The sequence below is a fragment of the Aythya marila genome (assembly GCF_965140915.1).
Source record: "Aythya marila genome assembly, chromosome: 2".
In the NCBI taxonomy this organism is placed as follows: domain Eukaryota; kingdom Metazoa; phylum Chordata; class Aves; order Anseriformes; family Anatidae; genus Aythya; species Aythya marila.
The window spans coordinates 20,395,460-20,418,195 of NC_139043.1; the positions used below are offsets into that span (position 1 = coordinate 20,395,460).

At 35.2% G+C, this 22,736-nt stretch overlaps 1 protein-coding gene across 2 annotated transcripts in view; it reads right to left on the reverse strand.

Moving 5' to 3' along the window:
* Nucleotides 1-22,736, reverse strand: part of PLXDC2 (plexin domain containing 2) — a 266,388-nt gene that overhangs the window by 103,485 nt on the left and 140,167 nt on the right. For both annotated transcript variants that reach the window (XM_082754190.1, XM_082754189.1), the window contains exons 3-4: nucleotides 16,174-16,320; nucleotides 12,605-12,674 (exon numbers count right to left, since the gene is read on the reverse strand). In XM_082754190.1, the coding sequence (XP_082610316.1) occupies nucleotides 12,605-12,674; nucleotides 16,174-16,320 (217 nt within the window). The remainder of the gene's footprint in view (nucleotides 1-12,604; nucleotides 12,675-16,173; nucleotides 16,321-22,736) is intronic.

Here is a 22,736-nt window from a genome sequence, read left to right on the forward strand (position 1 = left end):
ATTATTACTATTATATGTACTTAGCATTTGAAGATCTGAAACAAAACCCTATCTAGAATAGTCTGGAATATCAATATCTGGGAATAGATAGAAGAAACTGTCCAAAGTAAGTGGAAATAAAACACAAAACCAAATGTCTACTTTTGAGGTAAACTTTCCATGAAAAGAACAAAAAATATTTTTCTTTCTTTTTTTTTTTTTTCTTTTTTTTTAAACAATCTTATCATTAGTTCTGTGCTTTATCACAAAATTTAACTATTAGTATGATGCAGGAGAAAGCTTGAAGGTTGGGCATGTTATTTAGTCAAATAGTTGACAGAAGGAAGGAGAAGAGGATGTGAATGGAGTCAAGGCCAAAATTTTAAGGAGAAGTGGAAGCGAGTGAAGAAATTTAGGTCCCAGGTCAAAACCGAAAAAGATGTATAGTAACCTGTTTATTTCAATGCCTTGGTTTCAGAAAACAGACTGATATCAATCTGACAATTTGCAAGGGTAATGAATTTAGCAAGGACTGGCTTGAGACAAGGTTGTTGCCAAGGGATGGATGATGTTATAATGAAGAAGCTTGCAACGGACAAGTGATTTTTCATAATGTGACTCAGACAGCAGTTGCATGCACCCTGTTTTCAAACTGCAGGGAATGCAACCTATGTAGCAGGAATTTGCTTTTCTTAAAATTCCCCAAGAGTCAAAGCAGGACAATCATCACATCCACAGAACAGTACCTTCAAGACATTAAGAAAATCTACATTCTGTTAGAGTTCATAGTGAAGTTCTAGGAGCAGACATTTCCTCTGACATTGACAGATCCCAAATAGAGAAATTATAATATTTTATCTGAAGCAATAAGCATAAAAAGGTTTACAAAAAAGATTTGATTCACAAGTTTTTCATACTCACTAGCAGTCTTGAGAAACATGGGTAGGAAATGGAAATTATGGGCAATCAGTAATTTTGGATACGACAAAGCAGACACTTAATAACAGGAAGAAAGAAAATATATTTTTAATAATGCAGCTGGTAACGTAAAACTAAGTGACAAAATAGCCTCTTAATGTGAGGCTGTACTATCAGTAGGATTGTTCCAGTCTTTTTTTTGCTGCCTTCTTGTGGCTTCCCCAGAATATTTCTTGCTTCCTCATTAGTGAAGACTGACACTGGGTCCCCATGGTCTGCTTTGGAAATATTTTAGGATGCAATTTATTTTGCTAATTATATTTCTCCAGCAATAATTTCATTGTTTGTTTTTAAATCCTTCTTTGATTTTCATTAAGCCTGCCTAAGCTTTCAAACTTTTCTCTGAGATAACAACAAGCTGCTTACTGCACAGCAACCAAAAACTCCACACTCCTGATAAAAATGCTTTGGACATATTGTCAGTGCCCAATGAATTTGTAAGCTTGAAGTGAAAAAAAAGGGGGAAGGAATAAGCTTCTCTTCCAAGATATTCCAAGCTGGAAACTGGTGCATTTTTTTCAAGATTTCTCTTTCTTATAATTCTTTTTTCCTTCTTACTAAAATACAAAAGTTCAGATTCTCTGAGGAATTTATGGAACAGTTCTTTGAATTATGCTTTTTCTTTTTTATTATTCTTTTTTTTTTCTTTTCTTTTTTTTTTTTTTTTTTTTGTTTCTTAAATCAAGCTTTTATAAGCACATCTATACCACATAGCATTGCATCGTTTTAGAGATACTAAAGCTAATGTAGTGCAATGCAGAAGTATTAGATTAAATTACAAAAATAATACAACATACATGCTTAGTTGTTGGACTAACCTTGAGCTAGTTTAAAAACTTTTCACTACATCTTCATACGAGTGGTTGAAATACTTTTTAAGGTATTAAACTGGACAGGGAAAAAAAAAAAAAAAAAAGTGGAGAAAGGCCCCTTAATTTCTACAATAAAAATGTATTAACTGGGTAGATAGGACTGCCACTGCATCATAGCTTTAAAAGCACCATTTAGTTGAACTGACAAAAGTTTATGAGCTTCTTCCAACCATAATATTTCTAATATTTATCCTGAAATAATAAAAGACATTTTATCTACTAATATGCAAAAACTTTGTGCAAAATAGTCTCTTCTTCTTGTAATTAATGTTCTATGTAAATGTCTTTTGGAAAATATAGACTTTCATATTTTACCCTTTGACTAGGGTAATCATTTCTGTTGCTCTGCTATTTCAGAAAAGGGGTGGGTGTGAGTATTGGTTCTGCCTTCGGTAGTAGAAAATGCTTTTAACAAAGCAGCTACTGTGAAGTGTTGCAGAGCTGTCCTTATACAAAATACAGGCAATTAGGGGAACATCCTGTGGCAATATGTAGAGCTTTACAATCTGCTTCAGAAGCAGGAAGACCAAGACTTTTTTTTTCTGTTACTAGTTATTTTAACAGGCTTCTTAGGGAAGTCAAATGAGTCAGGCAAAACAGTCAGTGCAGTAGTCCATAGAATTTACCAGAAACATAAGGAACAATATGAATTTAATCAGTATTTCATGATCAATAACATAAATATACATGCATGACAGTTACGGATATGGAAGAGATGAAGCCCTCAGTTTCCCTGGTTGTTATGAACAGTCAGCAAAAGTACATGGTGCCATGGTACCAGTCAACAATAGCATCACATAGTGTACATAATTTCACATCAAAAAATTTAATCTTACATTTACAGAAGCCTGAATTTCTACAAGTTTGCTTCTGAGAGGCAAAAAGAAAGAACCTTCACCATGACACTTATAGGATCAAGCCCTTTACATAGAAATTGATATTATTAGGAATTCAGCACTTTCAAACAAACCTTACTTAGGAGGACCAGGAATAGCTTTTGTCAAAGTTGTATGTTAACTTTTAGAAAAGGACAGCTATTAATTATAATTGGGCAGAATTCAAAATAATAAGACTGACTCTTACTAGAAATACTGCAGTTTAGAGCAGTCCTTTGCATATGAACTGCATTTTCAACACATTTCCCAGCCTGATTGATCTCTATGATTGATCTATGCTTTGAATTACTTCCTTTAAAAATAAATAAATAAATAAATAAAAGTATGTAACCAACTGCAACATTTTTTTTATATTTATTTTATTCTGACTGTTTGAAACAGGCATATACAAGTAATATTTTATGAATCTTAGAAGGCTTTCAGACTAAGAACATTTCCTTAGGTCCAGGACTTCCACATCAATACATCATTTTAATGCAACACTGTATTATAGCAACGAAAGGCCTATTTTCCACTATTTATCAGGAATTTTCTGTTCTAATAAGAAATTAAATACCCATTAATTACCCATTGTTCTCACTAGCTTTCAGTTGCCTGGTGTTGGTTTGGAAATATATATATTTGTTTTTCTTTGTAAATGACTTTTCAGCTGAGATATGCAACATTCAGTTTTTCAATCTTTTACAATGAGAATAGGAGCTAGAAGAGGGTGTTATAGGATAGGAAATGCAAAATAAAGCCACTTAAAGCTTTATGAGACTGGACGTAGGCAGTAGCTTTTACAAAGAATATTGAAACAAAGGCATAAATGGATTGAAGTTTCATTTTCAAACTTAGAAACATGCAACAAAACAAATAAACACTGTGTTTTGTGGGAGACAGAAATAAAGACTTGTCATGCATTAAAATTTTTATTATGATGTAAAAGCACAATATTATTTAAACTTTTCAATGCTACAAAAAAGGACAGTGTAAGTTATGCCTACTATAAAAATCTACAAGAAAAAGTAGTGGATTCATTTTAGACACAACCTATACCTTACAATTTCCCAATGTTCAGTGAAGCAGTTGCTGGCTATCCTGAAGGCTGTTTACACTAACATTAAGCCATTCAAGTTATTATTGTCTGATGTGCAAAATTATTTAAGCATTCGTTTGACATTCCATGTGGGCAAATGCTTTGGCAATTATCTGTTACTTTATGAAACAGAACCATACAGACAAATACAAATGTCACCATTTTAAGTCCTGTTACCACTTCAGTGCAACTACTTCTTGTAAACTTCAGCCGTAAATAGGCTAATGCCCTTTTATGTCGTGCACTATGTCAGAGTGATGTCAAGGCATATGGATTTCCCCTCCCCAAAGCTTATCATTATTTTTGCCCTGTTTCTGGGCCAATTTCTAAGGATAAAGCATAAGGCAGGAACATAAAATATTTTAAGAGTTCACTGGTGGAAAGCAAGACAAAACAGAATTTCAGGGGAAGCTGATACGAGGGCTCCCTCTTACAGAAGGAGGAAAGGTAGCTCCGGAAGGGATATTGACACAGGAGTAAAGGCAAAGGAAGCTATACAGGGAGGAAAAAAATACTAACACCTGTGTTGTAATATAAGACATGAGAAAAAGACAAGATGCGAAGAGGTAAAAAGATTGCAGTTCTGTGAGCTGATATTTGCCAGTTAATAGCCCGCTCTCCACAGTCCTTATTTGCCTACTGGTGATGACAAGTGTAATCCCCTGTAATGGACACAAGGTAGCCTGAGTCACTGATATTGGCTAGAAACATTGTGATGTACTGTCTGCTTTATATCACCTTTGCCATTTAACAGCTGTAGTCCATAAAATGACTTTTGTTATCAAAGAGCTCTTCATTAAGTAATGAACACATTTCCTGCTGGCTCCTGTGCTAAAGGGTCTAGAGCAACAGGAATGACCAGAAAAGCCCTGACCCACATTTCTGACTGGCTCCAACACGATGCACCACTCAGTGATACTCCAGATATCCCAGTAAAATAACCCAGACAGATTTACTCCATCTACCCACTATTTTTAAAGCTTAAGAAAATTTATGAATGATACGAGGAAACACATGAGCATATTTGTCCTCTGAGGTCTGGAAATCTCCTGATAAACTTCCACTAATACAGGCTAATCCCAGGCTTCAAATTCACAGCCATCATCACCCTTTCCAATCTAAGATCCTAACCATCTGGATCCTTCTTTTTACATAGAACAGGGGACAGATTTCCCTCCTGCTCAGATGTATTACTCTGTGGGCCAACACAAAAAGACGGAGCTCAGGAAGTGTAGCCTCAGGCCTTACTCCTTTAATAGTAGCATGCTGTCTTTTTTGACTTCCTTTTTTTTTTTTTTTTTTTTTTTCCCCTGGAAGTAAAGTACTGCAAAATGTGATGCAAAATTACAATTCTGTGCAGTTTGGTAATTATTTTTCATAGTATCCCTCCTCAAAATGTATAGAAATTAAACTTTTAAGCAGCAATCTAACTAATTAACTCAAGATTCTTCCTCTCTTGCTACTTTCCCACAAGTTACATGCACATTTCTAAACAGTTTGATACTAGAATAACTACTACTCTTTCTCATAAGAATAAAAGATGTGAACCTACTGTCCCAACTAGTGAGTTAAGAGGCTGTGCTCAGGTGCTTCATGGTTGCTCATCAGCACAGGCTCCAATAACAGCAGTTTTAAACAGAAACTATATTCTACCATTTTCAATGCCTGTGATTTGCCTTGAATCATTCATTACTGGGTAAAACATCTGCAGTTTTGATGAAAGGCTGTGTATTGTCATCTTAGATGAAAAAAGACCTCTCTCTTCAGTAAGTAAAAATATTTTACGACAAAACCTGCCTTTAGGCAGTAACATGATCATACAAAGGGTTCTTGATTTCAATTTTAGAAAATTGCAAACGTTTATTTGAAAACAGTGTGTTTTCATTTTGGGATGTTTTTTTGTCTGGTATTCTTTCCATTATTAATGGTAGTAGGAATGCTCAGACAGCATGGCCACAGTAAGAATTATTCTAAATAAGCCCTAAGCCTGCTGCTAAGGAATGCACCTCCAATGTAGGATCATTTAGCAGAAGTTCTCTCTTTCTTTTTTTCCTTCCCCCCGTAGCTTTGTAGCATTTCTTAAAGCAGTCTTTACAAATTAAACTGCTTGCTCCAACTTCAGCAGTGCAATATGACTATGAATTGCCACTCTCAGGTAAATGCCAGGTCCCCAGTCCTCCAGGGGACCCTACTCCCTACAAGATGACTAGCAAACTCCCAACAAGATGACTAGCAATCGTCCTCTCAAATATCACAGGATGGAACAGCTGATTGCTCTGCTGAAATGTGTCAGTGCTTTGTGTCTGTCGAATGCTGTGGAAGTGTCTGACAGGCTGTCTAGTTTCCAGATCTCTGAGCAGTAAGCTACAGAAATGTAGAAATATATGGCTTGTTTTTCAAAGGCCCATCCCTACTTTATTACAAAACCTATTGCACATTTATTGTTTTAGCTCCTGATGCTATAATTCCCATATATCCTCATCAGCCCTCTAACTTCCATGGTTAGTTTTGGCCAATATATGCTGTATTCGGAATCCCATGTCATTTTAAACTTCCAAAATATTTTATTTTCAGTGCTATGTTTCAGTTGTCTACAAGGTGCCATGTTAACTATATTTTGACTGATTTAGCATTTGAAAACTTTTTAACAGAAGTTCCTTGTTGTTAATAAATGCTTTTTCTCTGCAACACATTTTTTTTTTCCTGAATATGTATTTGTGCATTTGATATTTCATGGATTAGATGGACATTTCTGAAACCTTCATTGTGCTAGCTGATAAAATAACCCTATGGTTAACTCACACAGACTTAAAAATGGTAAACATCCATACCTGAACTCATCACCCCAAGCTCTCTTTGTAGTGATATAATACATTGACAAACAGAGAATTAGATACAAGAGGCAGTTCATCCAGCCTGCTTTAAATATCTGCCTTTGGTGTTCATTGACTACTGACTATATCGATTACATCTCTACTGACTGTACGTGAGTTAAGGATGACAAACATGGACATAGATGTCAACACAGATAGATGAATTGCATCCTTTCTCTATAATCTATTAATTTCACCTGTAAATTTGCCTGCAGGCTATTCCAATGCTCTTAACTCATGGTAGAGTTATTTCAGATTCTGTGCACTTTCACCCAAGTTCCCCCTCCAGAACCACCTGTGATCAACCCATCATGAATCAGCTAAGCTTTCACAAAGCAATAACCATGTCACTCACTCCTTTGCCTTCCTTCACTAAATATTAATCTTTTGTTTTTCTGTTAATTTTTACTTCTTCTTGGTAATATACATTTTATAATTTATAAAGATGTGATATTTTCATGGAACGTCCAGGTTGTTACAGATGGACATGGTTGCTGGAGCAGTGATCTCTGCCTATCATCAGATTATTGTTCTTGCCTTGTTCAGTTTATAATCTGTTCTCCTATAATTTGGCAATTTGCATACTGTAACCTATTACTAAGCATGCTAATTTGTTTGTTTTTCCACATAGGCATAGAAGCCTGATACAATTATTTTCTCTTTGTTCTTCCCTCATTTTTACAATATTTGTATTTCTAAATTTGCATACCTGAAGAACTCACTCACTGACAGCATAGTAACTTGTGTGATATAAAACATAGACTACACCAAAGAATTGTAACATTGAAGTTTTATCTTTTCATTCACACCTCTTTTTCTGTCCTGTGCCAGTCATCTGTGCTCCATGACACAATGGTGCAACAGCTTGCCCACTGGGAGCTACTACTGAAATTGCTGATCTATTAAATGTCTACCACTTATCCTAATAGCAGGGACCTCCACCTTGGTTTCCCCCTGTATCTTTTTCTCTTGCAGTTTTTCTTCCCTTTAGGTTTTCCAGGATCATACTCTCTCCTTGCTACAATCCAGTCAATTGAAACCTGCCTGTCAATTGAAACCACAAGCAGCTATGCTCCTCCAAGTGTATAAAATTATTTAATTTAATTCACCTCATGGGGTTCCTGGTTCCTAAATATATTGCTATAGCTCAAACAGGGAACCCTTTCTTCTAACCCATTCTATCCACTGATCATCATCATCCTCTAGTCCATCTAGTGGGGGTCTACATATTCATGTCCCAGAACAGACTAAACTTCAACCTTTCACTGCCCTACATCTCCCGTTGAACTTGGAAATTTGTAGTTATTTGCCCAAGGTAAGGCTCAGTGAAAAATTAACCAGAGACTTCAAGATTTAGCTCACAGACCTCATTTCCATTTTTAATTTGCTGAAAGTAGTTACTACCACATTTTGGAAACTGATGAGTAACAATTTATTTCAATTCACAAAATTTCACTTTGATAGCAATATCATAATTAACTTAAATGAATTTGCCAGAGAAACATTCACATATACACTCAGAATATTAATACTTGCACTGACTTCTGTTTTGCAAAACTCATTTTGTTTGGGAATGAAATGTCACAGACAGTTCAAGGCAAACAGCTTCAGTGTCAGCATGTTCTAGTCATGACATAATTGTCTTGATCAGTCTATAAAAGTTCTGAAGAGGTAGAGAAGTTTTAACAGAAACAGCCTTGAAAATCATAACAAAACAAAACACACACAAAAAAAAATGACATTAACAACAAAACCCACTAGAGAATCCAAGTTTATAACAACTTGTCAGAAAATTCTATGATTCTTAGAGGATGCACACATGGTTTTTGTTTTAATGAGTGTTCCTGAAAGATTGCCTAAATCAACGGTTATTTTGACCTGGCAGAATGCCTTAATATGTTTTGGAGCTTTTATATGCTGCTTTGCCACAAAACAGGTCTAAGGGAAAGTAAATGCACTGTCAAATAAGGGAAAGTTATTGTCACCATGTACTCACAGGTGCTCCTAGTATTAATTAGCCCCAAACTAACCACCAGTTTTACACATCTATTTGAGGAAGAGTTTTGATTTATTTTTTTGCCTGTACAAATACATGGGTTATATTCTAAACACCTTTTCTATGTATTTGCTGCAATTTCCAATATCAAAATCGTACAGTTATAGACAAAAATCACAACAGAACATGACATTATTTAAAAATGTGGTTTATAGGAATTTGAGGAGACATACTTCTATGCCAAAGAACCACAAATTGCTAACTATGTTATTGATTAGTAATTATAAAAATTACTTTAAATATTTATATGAATATTTATTTAAATATAACTTATATTAACATTATCAATTGACATATTAATATGACATAAATTGACATTAATATGACATAAATTGACATAAAAACATATTATTTTGCATTTAATATAAATTAAATAGCTTTGTTAAACATAAGCTGAGGACATCACTGAGTAAAGCCCTCAAACTACTTATTTTTATTCCCTGTTCTAAATAAAAAATAAAGAGAAAAATAAGTTGAGTATACACCTCAGAAATTTAAAAGGAATCTTAAGTAACTTGGAAACCGTACTATGCTGCAGCACAACCTACATAAAGAAAAGAGGAAAACATTATAGTAGGCATTTTTATCATGACAGGGATTTAATGTATCATTGTCCTCAACTTTCCTTTTGACAAGGTTGTCAATTCATGACTCGGAGGTAAAAACAGCTTGCAGTGTTGTCATTAGCATAATTAATCATATCCTATTCCCCAGAGAGTGTACATTTGTCATTTGGGACACCTGTACACATTAACTTCGTCATTCTTTTCATCCAAGAATAACCTCTTGAGGTCTTCCAGATCTCTAATAATAAAAATGCCATTATAAGACTTTGACTACTGAGAAACAGTAGACCATACAGTATTAAAAGGACCTGTCCTTACTGTTTATTGTTAGGCTACCACAGGCGGGAGAGGTAGGCCAACAAGAATCTTATAAAGTTCAGCAAGGATAAATACAAAGTCCTGCACCTCAGGAGGAAAAACCCCAGGTACCAGTACATGCTGTGGGCCACCTAGCTGCAAAGCAGCTCTGCAGAAAAGGACTTATGAGTCCTGGTGGACACCAAGTTGAACGTGAGTCAGCAATGTGCCCTTGCTGCCAATGCTAGGCTAACAGTATTCTTAGCTGCTTTAGGGACAGTTCTCCAGCAGGTCAAGAGAGGTGATCCTTCTACTCTACTAAGTATTGCTGGAGTACTGTGTCCAGTTCTGGGCCCCCCAGTACAAAGGAGAAGTGGACATACTAGAAAGAGTCTAATGTAGGCCTGCCAAGATGGTAAAGGGACAGGAGCACCTGTTCTATGAGAAGCTGAGAGAGCTGAGACGAGAAGAGAAGGCTCAGGGGCGATCTTGTAAATGTCTGTTAATGCCTGAAGGGAGGGTACAAAGATGGAGCCAGGCTCTTTTCAGTGGTGCCCAGTGCCAGGACAAGAGGCAACAGGCACAAAATGGAACACAAAAAGTTCCATCTAAACATCAGGAAGAACTTACTTCCTGTGAGGGTGATGGAACACCGGTACAGGTTGCCCTGAGAGGTTTGGCAGCTCTGTCCTTGAAGGATGTCGAAAACCATCTGGACATGGTCCTAGGCAACCTGGTCTAGGTACCTCTGTTTGAGCAGGGTGTTTGGACTAGGTGGCCTTCAGGGTTCCCTTCCAACTTCAACTGTTCTGTGACTCTGTGATATAAGTCACACTGCACCACAGATAACTTGTGGTAACAAACTGCAAATAGAGCCTATGTGGAACATTTATCAGAGGGTTATCATAGAAATAGATCTTTTTCTGCTAAAAGGGCTTAGAAGACTTAAAGTTGCAGAAGTTGCATCCTGTCCTGAATTGACAGGATGACTTATAGTTACTGAGCTTTATTAAGGTAATATTTTAAAAGTGATTATTGACTAGATCTCACCTCTTCATGCTTAATTTTGAGCATGAAAATTACGGAAGTGTAAAATGAAGGACAGAAGTGTCTCTGTATTAACGTCAGTGGCCTATTTTGAAAAGAATGATGTTAAAGTGCTATTTAGCTTGACAATAGTCCACAATCTATTCACTACAGTACAATTGTATTTAGTAGAAGCAGAGCAAAACAAAAAGAAGAATTATCATGCAGAGTTCCATCGATTATAATAACAAGAGAAAAGAATTCTGTAAAGCTGCAGTTAACCCTAAACATCTGCAAGTTTTCTTTGTTGTAGTTGTTTTATTTGTTTTTAAATAAATGAATAAATAGTCCATAAATGTTCTACTCTAAAATAATTTTCTTTCCCTTGCAAATTGCTATTGCACAGCTCTCCTTGAGAGCCAAACTTTACTCCTTGTAATGTGTTTAGGGGCATGTTGAGGAGCCTGATCAAAGTAGCATTTCAGTGACAGGCCCTCATTAAAAGTGATGACCCAAAAGAGTGGCCAAATAAAAAGAATTACTTGAAGAAAGAGTGAACTTAACTTGTTTCAAGGAAACAAGTTCAGCAGTAGTAATTAGGGGGCATTTACAGACTGAACATTGTCCCCATTGCCACTGCTTTAGCTGTACAGGATCCATCCTACCCCATGCTTTCACTCCACATGAAATTCAGCTCCTCTAGTAATAGGATACAGAGCTAGGTGTCAGTGGTCAACCACCAAAACAACTAAAAATCAGATGAGCCCCAATATTACGATCATTCACAGCTCATCTGGTCTCTCTCAGCATCAAAATGCCATCCCTGACCAAGAAAAAATCCCAATACTGAAGTCAGCCCATAATTCTGCAATTATTTATTTTATTAGTCATTTTGACTGCAATCCAACCATTTCATATCAGACTTTTTTTTCACCACTGTCCATCTCTTCTATTCTTCTACTTTGGTAGCAAAGTGGAGATACTAACACAGAACTTCAGACATCAACCTGAACTCCTGCTCCTACTCTTGTTGAGGCTCTGGTTGCTGCTCTGCCCCAACCTTTTATTTGTACTCTCCCTGTTCAGAGCTCCAGCGCAACATCCTCAGGTCTTGGCCAACTGGCCACCCACAGCATAAGAAGAAGAAACCTTGACCAGGGATAGGGCAGGACTGGTACTGGTGACAGTGGCCCCTATTTATGTTTCTTGTCCCATTGCACCTCTCAGCAGACCTCCACAAGACAGAGTCTCTGAACTTGCTGGACATCTGAAAGATGAGAGAATGCTGCAGTTGTGGTCTCCACAATGTTCCCCTCTGCCTCTCTTGTTTCCTTTTCTGACCCAAGTTACGTACTTCTACCAGCACTTATCATCATCGGATACTAAATCCCTTGTCCTCATGCAGCCCAAACCTGCTGACATTTCTCTCTCTTGTTTTGGCTCCAGCACTGTCTGTGAATGCAAAATATTAGGAAAAAATTTCTTTACCAAAAAGGTAGAGAAGTTAGGTACTGGAATGGGCTGCCCAGTGAAGTGGTTGAGTCACCATCCCTGGAGGTCCTTAAAAGACGTTTAGATGTAGAGCTTATTGATATGGTTTAGTGGAGGACTGGTTAGTGTTAGGTTAGAAGTTGGACTAGGTGATCTTGGAGGTCTCTTCCTGCCTAGATGATTCTGTGATTCTGTGAATCACAAACACACACACACACACACACAAATGTGATTACTGGGGGAAATGCATAAACAGAAAACAATTAACACTATAAAGTCTTCCACTTGAGAACGTTTTATATCAGTTAAACTCATGCAGCTTGAATTTTCATTATATTTATATTTTGCAATTTTCTTTTATGTGGAAAGCAAAATTTCCTAAAGAAATACTGCAGTTTCTCTCCTGACATGTATGGAAGAAAAAAATAATTAAAATACCTGCAAGAAACTCTTCTCAAATTACTCAAAGTAAACAGTTAGAAAGCCACTTACCCCCAGTTGCCACTGTAATTTCACGTAGAAAATGGCCATAAAATGGAAAATCGAAGGACAGATTTACTCTCTGAAAGGAACAACATGAGAAAATAAAATCAATATTGTGTAGAAATGTAAGAGAAAAAAAAAAAAAGGGAGAGTTCTCCACTTCAAATATCTGTTTCAATCATTGCTTTTTATTTTTCACTGGAGCCTTGTTATTCTAAATTTGGAATTGTCAACAGTTAACTGGGAACAATTCTGTGTATCACTGCTTTCAGGCTTTTATGTTCTGTTTCATAACTGAAGACTTTAGACAAAAAAACACATCTCTCAATCAGAACTTATAACTCTCTTATAAGAATGAAATTAAGAAAGATTTGTTGATTTTTTTTCTAAACCAACATATAAAAAGCAACAACAAAAAACAGTTGTTTAAGCCTCTTTGTCAAGAAGAGCCACCTATATATCAGTTTTACAGAATCCCTGCTTTGGTGGTGGGTAGTTTGCTCCTCAGCCACGTCTCTTCAGATTCAGGTGCTCTCCCTGACCTCTTGATGTTACTTGGGTGCTTATATGATAAAAAAAGGCAATTTTTTCATCAAATCCAAGTTACACCACTTCCCAGACCTCTTTCCAGACCCACCTCCTCCTAAACAGGACCTGAAGTTATTTATAAAAAAATAAGCAACAGAAGTACTAGCAAACTTTACCTAAACTACTTATAGCAAAATACAAAAAGGAAAAAAATATTTTTCCTCTGTCAACCTACTGGTTACTATCAGCTGAATTCATAGCAGAGAACAGTAATTTGGAGATTTAGAGAACAGACGTCTCCTCTGCTAAGGTCTCCATAAAGTACCATTCAAATGCAAATTCATTTTCCCTTTCTGCCTATGGCTCGCTCCTTTCCCATCTATTCCACTGCTTTCCTTCAGCTCATTGACTAATCTGGCCACCCACTGGTATCACCTGGTGTGCTATCTGTCTCAACTCTGAACAAATCAGTAGCCATGACAGAAAGGTATGCTGAAATTCCAGAAAATTATTTTCATTGCTTTAAAGTTATATCCCATAAAAACATGTAATTTGCATAATGGCCTGAAGCCTAAATAGGTACTGAGTATGCAGCTCATTGGTATTTGGCATTTAAGAATAGTTACTACAGTAAAAATTGGTTTGAAGATGGTTTGTTGTTGTTGTTGTTGTATTCTTTGGCCCTAAACTTTGATATCTCCACTTAAGAAAGGGCAATAGTTGATACTTTATTAAAAACAAACAAACAAACAACACACAAAGAAACAACATTATTTTAATTTTATTTATTTATTTATTTATTATTATTTATGGATTATATCTGGGTTATACATTATTACTTCTTCTCTCAGGAAGGATTATATTTACATCCACTAGAGATGTTTACAGAATTATTTGGCATGAAATTAACAGCTAAAGATTTACAGGAACTTTAAATTAGATTTTCTTTCCACTTAAGTGGAAGACAGAATTTTGACAGGATTTATTTATTTATTTATTTATTTAACTTTTAATTAGAATGCAAAATCCATTTGCATTGTGTTAATTGGACTGAGTAGGTTCTAATGACCTCTTCTGTATGTATGTAAATATGTATCCACAACCAAACATTTTTAATCACATTGGCATAACAAAAGACAGCTCATGAATTAAGTTAAAAGAACTTATTTTTTTCATGTTTTCACTATTGAGAAGGTGTATGCTATGTTCATGTATGTATTCCACTTATATTCTCATTCTACCTCACATAATTTCCAAGAACACTGTTACAAAAAAAAAATAAATCTGACCAGACCTTCCCTCTTTCTGTTATGCATTTTTCCTATTAACATTAGCTTTCTGAATAACCATTAAACTGCTTTTAAGTGGCACAGTTGCCTTTCACAGTCCTCTGAATTGTTGTAATATATATATTAGAATAATGATAGTGGTTCCAATAGATAAAGCCTTAATCTTATGCCCTCTCAAGACAGGTATTGATCTCTTTGACTTCTATCAAAAAGTGATGGCCTAAATTCTGACAATGCAATAGGTGTTTAATACTGACAATTATATAGCTTAATGCAGTAATAAAGAACCAACAGGATTTAAGGATTTCTATTTTTTTTTAATAACCACAAGAAATAAATGTCTTTTTAATTTTGCATAAAGCATGTCTTGTTTTTCAGAAATAATCTTGGAATTTTTGACCTACTTATGGAAAAATATTTTTTTCCATGTATAAATTACAGAATGGACTGACAGGAAAGAGAAGTGAGCATGACAAGCATGAGTTACTCCTGTACCTCAGTCAGTGTTCAAATAATCAAACATATGTCTCATCTAAACTGAGCATCCAAGTCACACCTGAAATTTTACTACAGAGTTAAGAGGACAGTAGTAATGTTCTGAAAAACAAACAAACAAACAACAACAACAAAACACTATTACTGATATAAATCCTATAGATCTATACTTTTTAATTGTTCCATTAACTGCTCTATTAGTTTTTGCATGTTTCCATTCTCTCTCACAACACAGAGCACCAGAATCCCAGGTGAAGAAGGCAAGGCAGACATTATAAATTCTTACTTTTAGGTACTCTTGGAATTTTTTCTCATTAGAAACAAACTGTGTTAAGAAAATAGCCAATACTTTGCTTTATCAAATCTACCGAAAAGATACACAACTGCCTGAGCCATCTGTATTTGCATTGGCTCCTTACAGTCTTTTTGGCTATAAGGAAGGTATTTTATGGTTTGGACTCTCTGTTAGTCAAATATAGCAGATTTATTACCCCACTTTGTTTTATGTATTTTGAGCTAAATACTGGGGTATCTCTTCTTGCTGCCACTGATATTCCTCTGAGCCAGTCACATGGCTGGTGCCAGGGAAGTAACAGATAAACTGAGAGAAAAGAGGAATTTAACAATTTAACTTAGATTTTCTCTCAGCTTTAAAGCATATTTTCATACCAGTTTTACCAGGCAACAATAAGTTAAACAAGACGGTTATTTACACTCTTAATAATACTTATTTGTTGTTAGCCTGAAACTGCAATCACATCTATCACTTCTGTTGCTATATGACATAATAATGATTTTTATCATTCTCCCAAAAGAAAAAGTTACTATGACACATCATACATAAGTGGAAACACAGATACACTTCAAGGAAGGCTTAAAACTTCAGCAGCTTAATTCTCAATCCCATTCAAATGTTATGGATGTCATTGGCAAAATTTCTTCTCATTTCAACAATGCAAGTAGTTTACTGTTTGACAGTTTGAGATCTAACATTAAAAACAGAAATATACTTTAAATATATCTGTAAAGACATCTCTGAAGGACTGTTATTTCTGGTACAAAAAAGGCAATGTGGAATCATTTGAATTTCATAGCTTAACTAAAACTCAAAGATGCAGCTCTGTGAACAGTAGTCAAAATATTTAGTAAGTACTGTTGAACCAACAGTACCTAACTAAAAAAAAAAAAAAAAAAAAAAAAAAAAAGAAAGAAAAAAAAAAGAAAGAAATCCATGTCAGTCAGAGAAGAAAAAGCTTAACAACTTACTGCTGCTTGCCGATGGGTATTGGAGAGGATCCCATGAATCTTTACTTTGTCTTTCTCCATTTGGTCTATATTGACCCACAAATCCCGGCTAGTAGAATCATATGGGCCATATGTCCTTGAAGTATAATAATTATGATCTGTATCCTCCTAACATGGGGGGAAAAACATAGCAAAATACAGATTAGAATGGCAAGTGAATCTTAGTTTTATATAAAACTCACACTGAGTGAAGTACTGTGAAATACTGAGTTCTGTTGCTCCTGGGAGCAGCAGAAAAGGCAAAATTGCAAGTCAACAGTCAACAAAAATACAAATTGCAAATGTGTTGCAGAAGACAGCTCTGCATCCAACTACAAGCATTCAGGAAGGCGAATCATCTTATATTATAATCATAATTTTTCTCTATCCTCAAATCCTAACCATACAGTGTCTCTAACCACATCAGTGAAATCTATGGCAAAATGTGTGATGGCTTTCAAGGCAAGATGAACAGTAAGTTCATGTAACAACTACCATGCCATAGCAAAGTGAGGAGCAGTACTCAGAGCCAAGACTTTAAAAATAATTGTATTTTTTAACATTTCCAAACATAATTTATTAGAATATCCTATAAGAAAACATCCATAAGATTCCCAATAGATATAGTCTTACAAGTGTACTTTATTTTAAATCTCCGAAACACCATTTTATGGTACATTTGATATTCAGAAAGAGATCAGGACACACATATTCATGGAAAAAAATCTTCCTAGTTCTTGCATTCTTTACATGCCCACATCACAGCAAATTCAGAGGTGAAAATACATGAATCCTACATGTGTTGTGTGAGACTGTGCTAGCGGTCCATTAAATTATTCAGCTTGTAGATATCTAGTTCGGTAATTGTGTTCATGGTTCAGATAACAGTGAGAGTCTTGGTAATGTCTGTTTATTTTGGATGACAAAGCTGAGATACCAACACTCAAAATACTCTGATATTCCACTGCAATCTGTTTACACTCAAGATCATATAAATCACTAGCCACTATTTAGCACATAAAGAAATTAATTTTTGAAATCTGATTATTCAAAACTGATTGCATGTTTACAACTTCAGGTATAGGAGTTTCCAAAAATTTCTATCAATGTCAGAATTTGTTTGTGCTGAGATTGGGCAAACTACTTAAGAAATACTCTCTATATGAAAGGCTAAACTTCTAATTTTTAAAAAATACCACTAATGACAAGGTGAAGAAAGCTATATGAGAACGGATGTAGGAATAGCAGTTTTTCTTTATCCTTATAGGGTACACTTCTGTGGAGAAAAGTAGTTTGCAATGAAAGCCAATGTAAAAGTCTCTTTTATTAAAAACAAACAAACAAACAAACAAAAAAGAAGCTTCCCAGACAGGGAAAAAGTTGGTTTACCAGCATGGAAAGAAATAATAATAGTGGCCAAAGTAGAATGAGATTTTCCTGAGATCTATTTTTTGTACTTGAACAGACATACAGGACAATAATTCTCCTTCCATGATTAATATGAATGCAGAAAATTATTTCAACATTGTTTATTGCCAACTATTACTACCGAAGAAAAATAAATATTATAGGTTAGGAAGAAAAATCCATGTATTTTCTGATCTATTGATTTCCAATATCTTAGGAATCAATAGAAAGGTAGAGAGAATCATATAGACCATACTGATTCCCAGTAGCTGGGAATTTACCTTTCCAGATAGTATCTAAGACTGTGAAAGGAAATAAAGGCACTTTATTCCTGAGGTTAGAGATGAAACCTCAGGTTTCATCTTTAAAGTCTTCCTTTACTTGCCCAAAGTTTTGAACTGTGACATATTTAAATCAAGAACACTGCCAGCTTTCTGCTAAATAGCTACAAGAAATACCATACTGAGAATTACACGCTGGTAAAAAAAAGCAAAATAGCAGAAATCTCAATGAAAATATTTTAGAATTATAATAAAATTAGAAAATAAACAGTGGCATGGAAAATGGAAGAGGTAGACATAGAATTTAGAATTCTCCCCATGATGGAAAAATCCCTCTGATATACCTCCTATACCCAGCAAGTAGCATAGGACTCCCTTCACACTAGGCTATGCTGCTATGCAGACATGACACCCCCTCACCACAACCATGCCCAAGGTGTGCCCAAGGACATACACAACCCATTCCTACTGTCATGGTCCTGAGTTGAAGACATATTTGGCAATTCCGTATGTTTCACATGAACTGGGTCATATTCTAGGTTAAACATATTGACCATAAATCCCATTTCACCTGGAAATCATTCTACATTAACAACATTACTGATGCATTTTACTTAAACTGCCACAGAAAGGGTCAGGTTGTTTTCTGCTTGAGGTTTTCTTTTGTTGTAATTTATATGCCAAGATGTACTCACCCAGTAAATCTCAGTGATACTTTTGAAGCAGCTTCTAACAACCTCAGCAGCTCTAGGTTAGTCATACAAATAAAAATAATTAAAGCTATACTGTCAGGAAGATGACAGAAAAGCCAGCCACCTTACCAAATTATTTTCTTCTTTAATGGTCAACAGAAGCCGTTACTACTGTCATGTATACAAAGGAGGTACAGTAAATAAAAAGTGTTTGACAACATATTTTCCCAGTCTAACTTATCATTCTGACAGCGTTTCCATAGAAATTAAAAGTTACATTTGAAGCATTTCAAAGTCTCAAGGAAAGAGTCCCAAGAGACAAAGAAATAATTACCCAAACAGCTTGTTTCAGGTAAACATGCAATGTTTAAACTGTGAACAGATTTATATTTTATTTTTTTAATCTCCATTTTTTCATAACTAATAAAAGCAAGTTACTCCAGTTAATTACTAGTGCTAAGCCACTCCCTCCACAACCAGATAGATCTAACCCTGATTGCTCTGTAAGACTGCTTTAAATGGTATCTTGATCCATGCTTAAAGCAGACTCTTCATCTTGCAAGTTAAATACTTAAATTATAGCCTTCAGCTCAATCATCTTTCTCTGTGTATGAGGAATTACTCGTATAGCAATAGCTATTAAATTTGGTATTAAAGAAAATGTTTAATTTACTGTTTTAATTCAAGTAAAATAACCTTGAATAATTCTGGAAAGAAGCAAATTCACTTCTACTTGGATGATAAAAAGAAAACATTTTTTCTTGCTCTTTGGAAAAAATTCATACCTTCATGCAGATGTATTTTATGAATGAAACATTAAATACATCTGTATTGCATCCTATTTTTCCTACTATCTGCAAATTTACTACATAACTAGGAAAAGGAACATGCATCTAAATAATAACATTGGCCTGAGCAGCTCAGGAGGTCTTAATACAGTGAGGAACCATGACTGTATTCCAAGTCATTGCCTTCATAGTTTTGAACATGCATTACTATAGAAATGAAATAATTGGATTCTTCCATAAGTTTCCCTGTTATAGAGTAATGCTTTATTAATAGACACCTTTGAGTTTTCATTCCATCAGACTTGTTTAAGGGGTTTGCTTGATTGTACCTGCTTCATAATATATTTCATCAACTGCAGATATTATATGCATAAGAAAGAAAAATGCTTTAGAAATCATGCTGGATTTGCATGTAAAGGAGTAAATTATTAAGAAAATATTTTTATGGCTATATGACACACAGATGGAGAGTTCTACAGATAGGTAGAATTATATAGAACAGAATTAAAATTTAAATTTTAAGAAACAAAATAACATCATCTTGTAATGAAGTAGAAGCATGTTACCAAAGGAAAGAAAAGGCAGAGAAAGCAGAGAACATGCTCATAATGACTTTAAGAAGCAGCAGAAAAAAACTTCTAAGGAGCTGACTGTTGAACATTTTTTTCATTTTTCCTTTTTGTTGTTGTTTTCTGAGTATTTTTGGGAAATGAGAATTATTTTGCATTGCTTCTCTAGAAGCACAGTCCAGCCCAAGTACTGCATATATATAAAAATAAGAATCACCTGTATTCTATTGACAAATACAGCTTTTAAAACAATGGATTTTTCCAAAGACTTTGTACCAGCTGTGGGGATTATTGTTGTCAGCCTTTAAGAGTTTAAAGCGAATATTTATTAGAAGCTTTTTCAAAACTCTTCCCTTTAGGGAAAGCTATTTATATATTTATTTATTTTTATTTGAGGCTATCTTACTGTAAAGAAAATTAATTTCTTACAGTTTTCTAAAGAGATGTTGTCTGACGACACCTTGAGTATATTTCCATATTTTCCCCACTACTGCTGATTTTTCTCATGCATGCTGCATGCATACACTATTCATGAAAGCTCAGTGCAACTGAAGATCAAGCTTTCTTTAAATTCTTGATGTTCAGTATTTGTCGAGTTTATTGAAATTGTATTGTTAAATTTCCATTCAGTCAACACACAATGAAGAAATTCTGAAGCCATCAAGGATATGGGGTTATATTTATAGACTCTTAATTTTATCACTGTAAAACAAAGAACTGGTGTTTAATTTTTAACAAGATTCATTATTACCTAAATATTGCTAAAAATCACAGACTAGGCATAATTTTTAACGAAATACAAGTGTTTCTGGTATTTGTTCCAAAAATTAGTGCTGAGGAAATTAATCACCAAATACTATGTTCAGAAAGTCATCTTTAACTCTGAATATAATATATATTTATATATATTTATATAGCATATATAATATAGCATTTATAGATAAATAGCTTACGAAATTAATCAAATGATTATGTTTTCTGAAAGCTGCATTTGTAGAGTAAAATGGAAACCTGGGAAAGAGAAAAGAGGCTATTACATATTAAAAATAGACTATTTTTCAGGGAGAGAACAAAGATAATAAAATATGGCTTGGGGAATTTAGAGGAAGGAAATGAGCTAGCAATTAAAAGTATTTCCCTAATGAAGAAAAGCAGTTCTGCAATTCATTTCACAGAAGAAAAAAGGAACACCCTTTCTATTAAAACAAACCAGCAACGAGACAGTCTAGCATGCAGACAACAAAAACAGCTTCCTCAAAACAACTTGTATCCAACCGCATTTAATGCTTGTTATTCTCTCCCTGTATAACAGCCTACCCATTCATATAATTAACTTCTGAATAGTTTTGGATTTTTGTTAGAAAATTGATATTACAATTCTGGACATTATTAGTAGCCACCACCTAAAAACAGTACAAAAGGGGAGCACAGAAGTGACAACTGATGTCTGACTCTGGAAGCATGAAAAGAGATCCATGGTCATGCTTTGTGTTATTGTGGTAGTGGAAGCATATGTGTATGGTGTTGCAATTGAATTGTCTAATTTCTTCACCTTTTCTTTAGGCAGGCACTGAATGGGATGGCAAGGGTACAAGCAGAATATCAAGAATGTGGCCCCATGGAGATGAGGCAGTTTGAGAAAAGACCATCGATGCTGAAATGGGGTCCTAATGGAAAGATTAAGATGAGAGAAAATGGGGAAAAGAGACACTTAACGTGCTGCTTCCATCTAACTGCATTTTAACACAAAGCACTGTAATTATAATCATAGCATAGCAGTGGTGAAATTTTACCAGTTTATAGGATCAGATACCTGAAAACCCCAGAGGAATGATTAATTTGAAATGGCCTCTCAAAAAGCAAAAGCTCTAATTTCAGTAGATAGGCACCACGAAAGCTACTGCATGAAAGTCTTGCAGAGGATATATATAGTGGCTGCTACTTGTAAAGCTTGATTGTTATGAGTGGTTCTCTGAAGCTCAGAAGTACCGATTTCATTTCATAAGTGCTTCGTATCAAGGATAAGCTGTGCTGTTGAGTTCCTTAACAAAAGCATTTGTTCTGTATGAATCTCTACTGAGGAAATGTAAAATTTACAAACTACTTCACTGCTTTCACAATGACAAAGCTACAATCTTTTTTTTTTTTTTTTCTTAAAACAAACAAACAGAAACAAAACAAAACAAAAACAAAAACACACGACAACATCTGATGTGGGAAGTACTTAGGAAATACATATGGGCATAACATATGTCTTCCACATACACGGCCACTGGGAACATGAAGACAGCCTGCAAACTTTGCTGTTGATTACACAAGCCTTAGCAAAATCTATTTAGAACAGCTAATATCATGTCTAATGAATGAGGGGAGCCCAATCAAACAAAGGGGAAAATCCTTTGTCTGCATGCACTGGCATTAAGAACTTCATCTCACACTGTCCTCACTGAGAATAGACCAATGAGTGCTGTGCAGACTGATGAAAGCCTGTCCATGTGTGTGCTGGAATCTTAAGTCTCCTGTTTTTCACAGGAGATTGAGGGCCAGTGTGGAGACCACTTTCCCTAGAACCTCACAGAGGCTGTTATTTTTAAACCCTCAGTGTCATCAGGTGGGCTCAAACACAAGCACTGAGCTCAAGGCTCTTGCCCATGTGTATACAGAGGGCTTTATATGTCTCCACATCAACTTGGAGCTTAAGCTCCAAGATTTTTAAACTAAGCTTTTCTGTCTGAGTGCCTGACAGCACCTCTAACGGAAAGTCATACACTGACAGACAGACAGACTGGCAAAGAAGGATGCCATAAA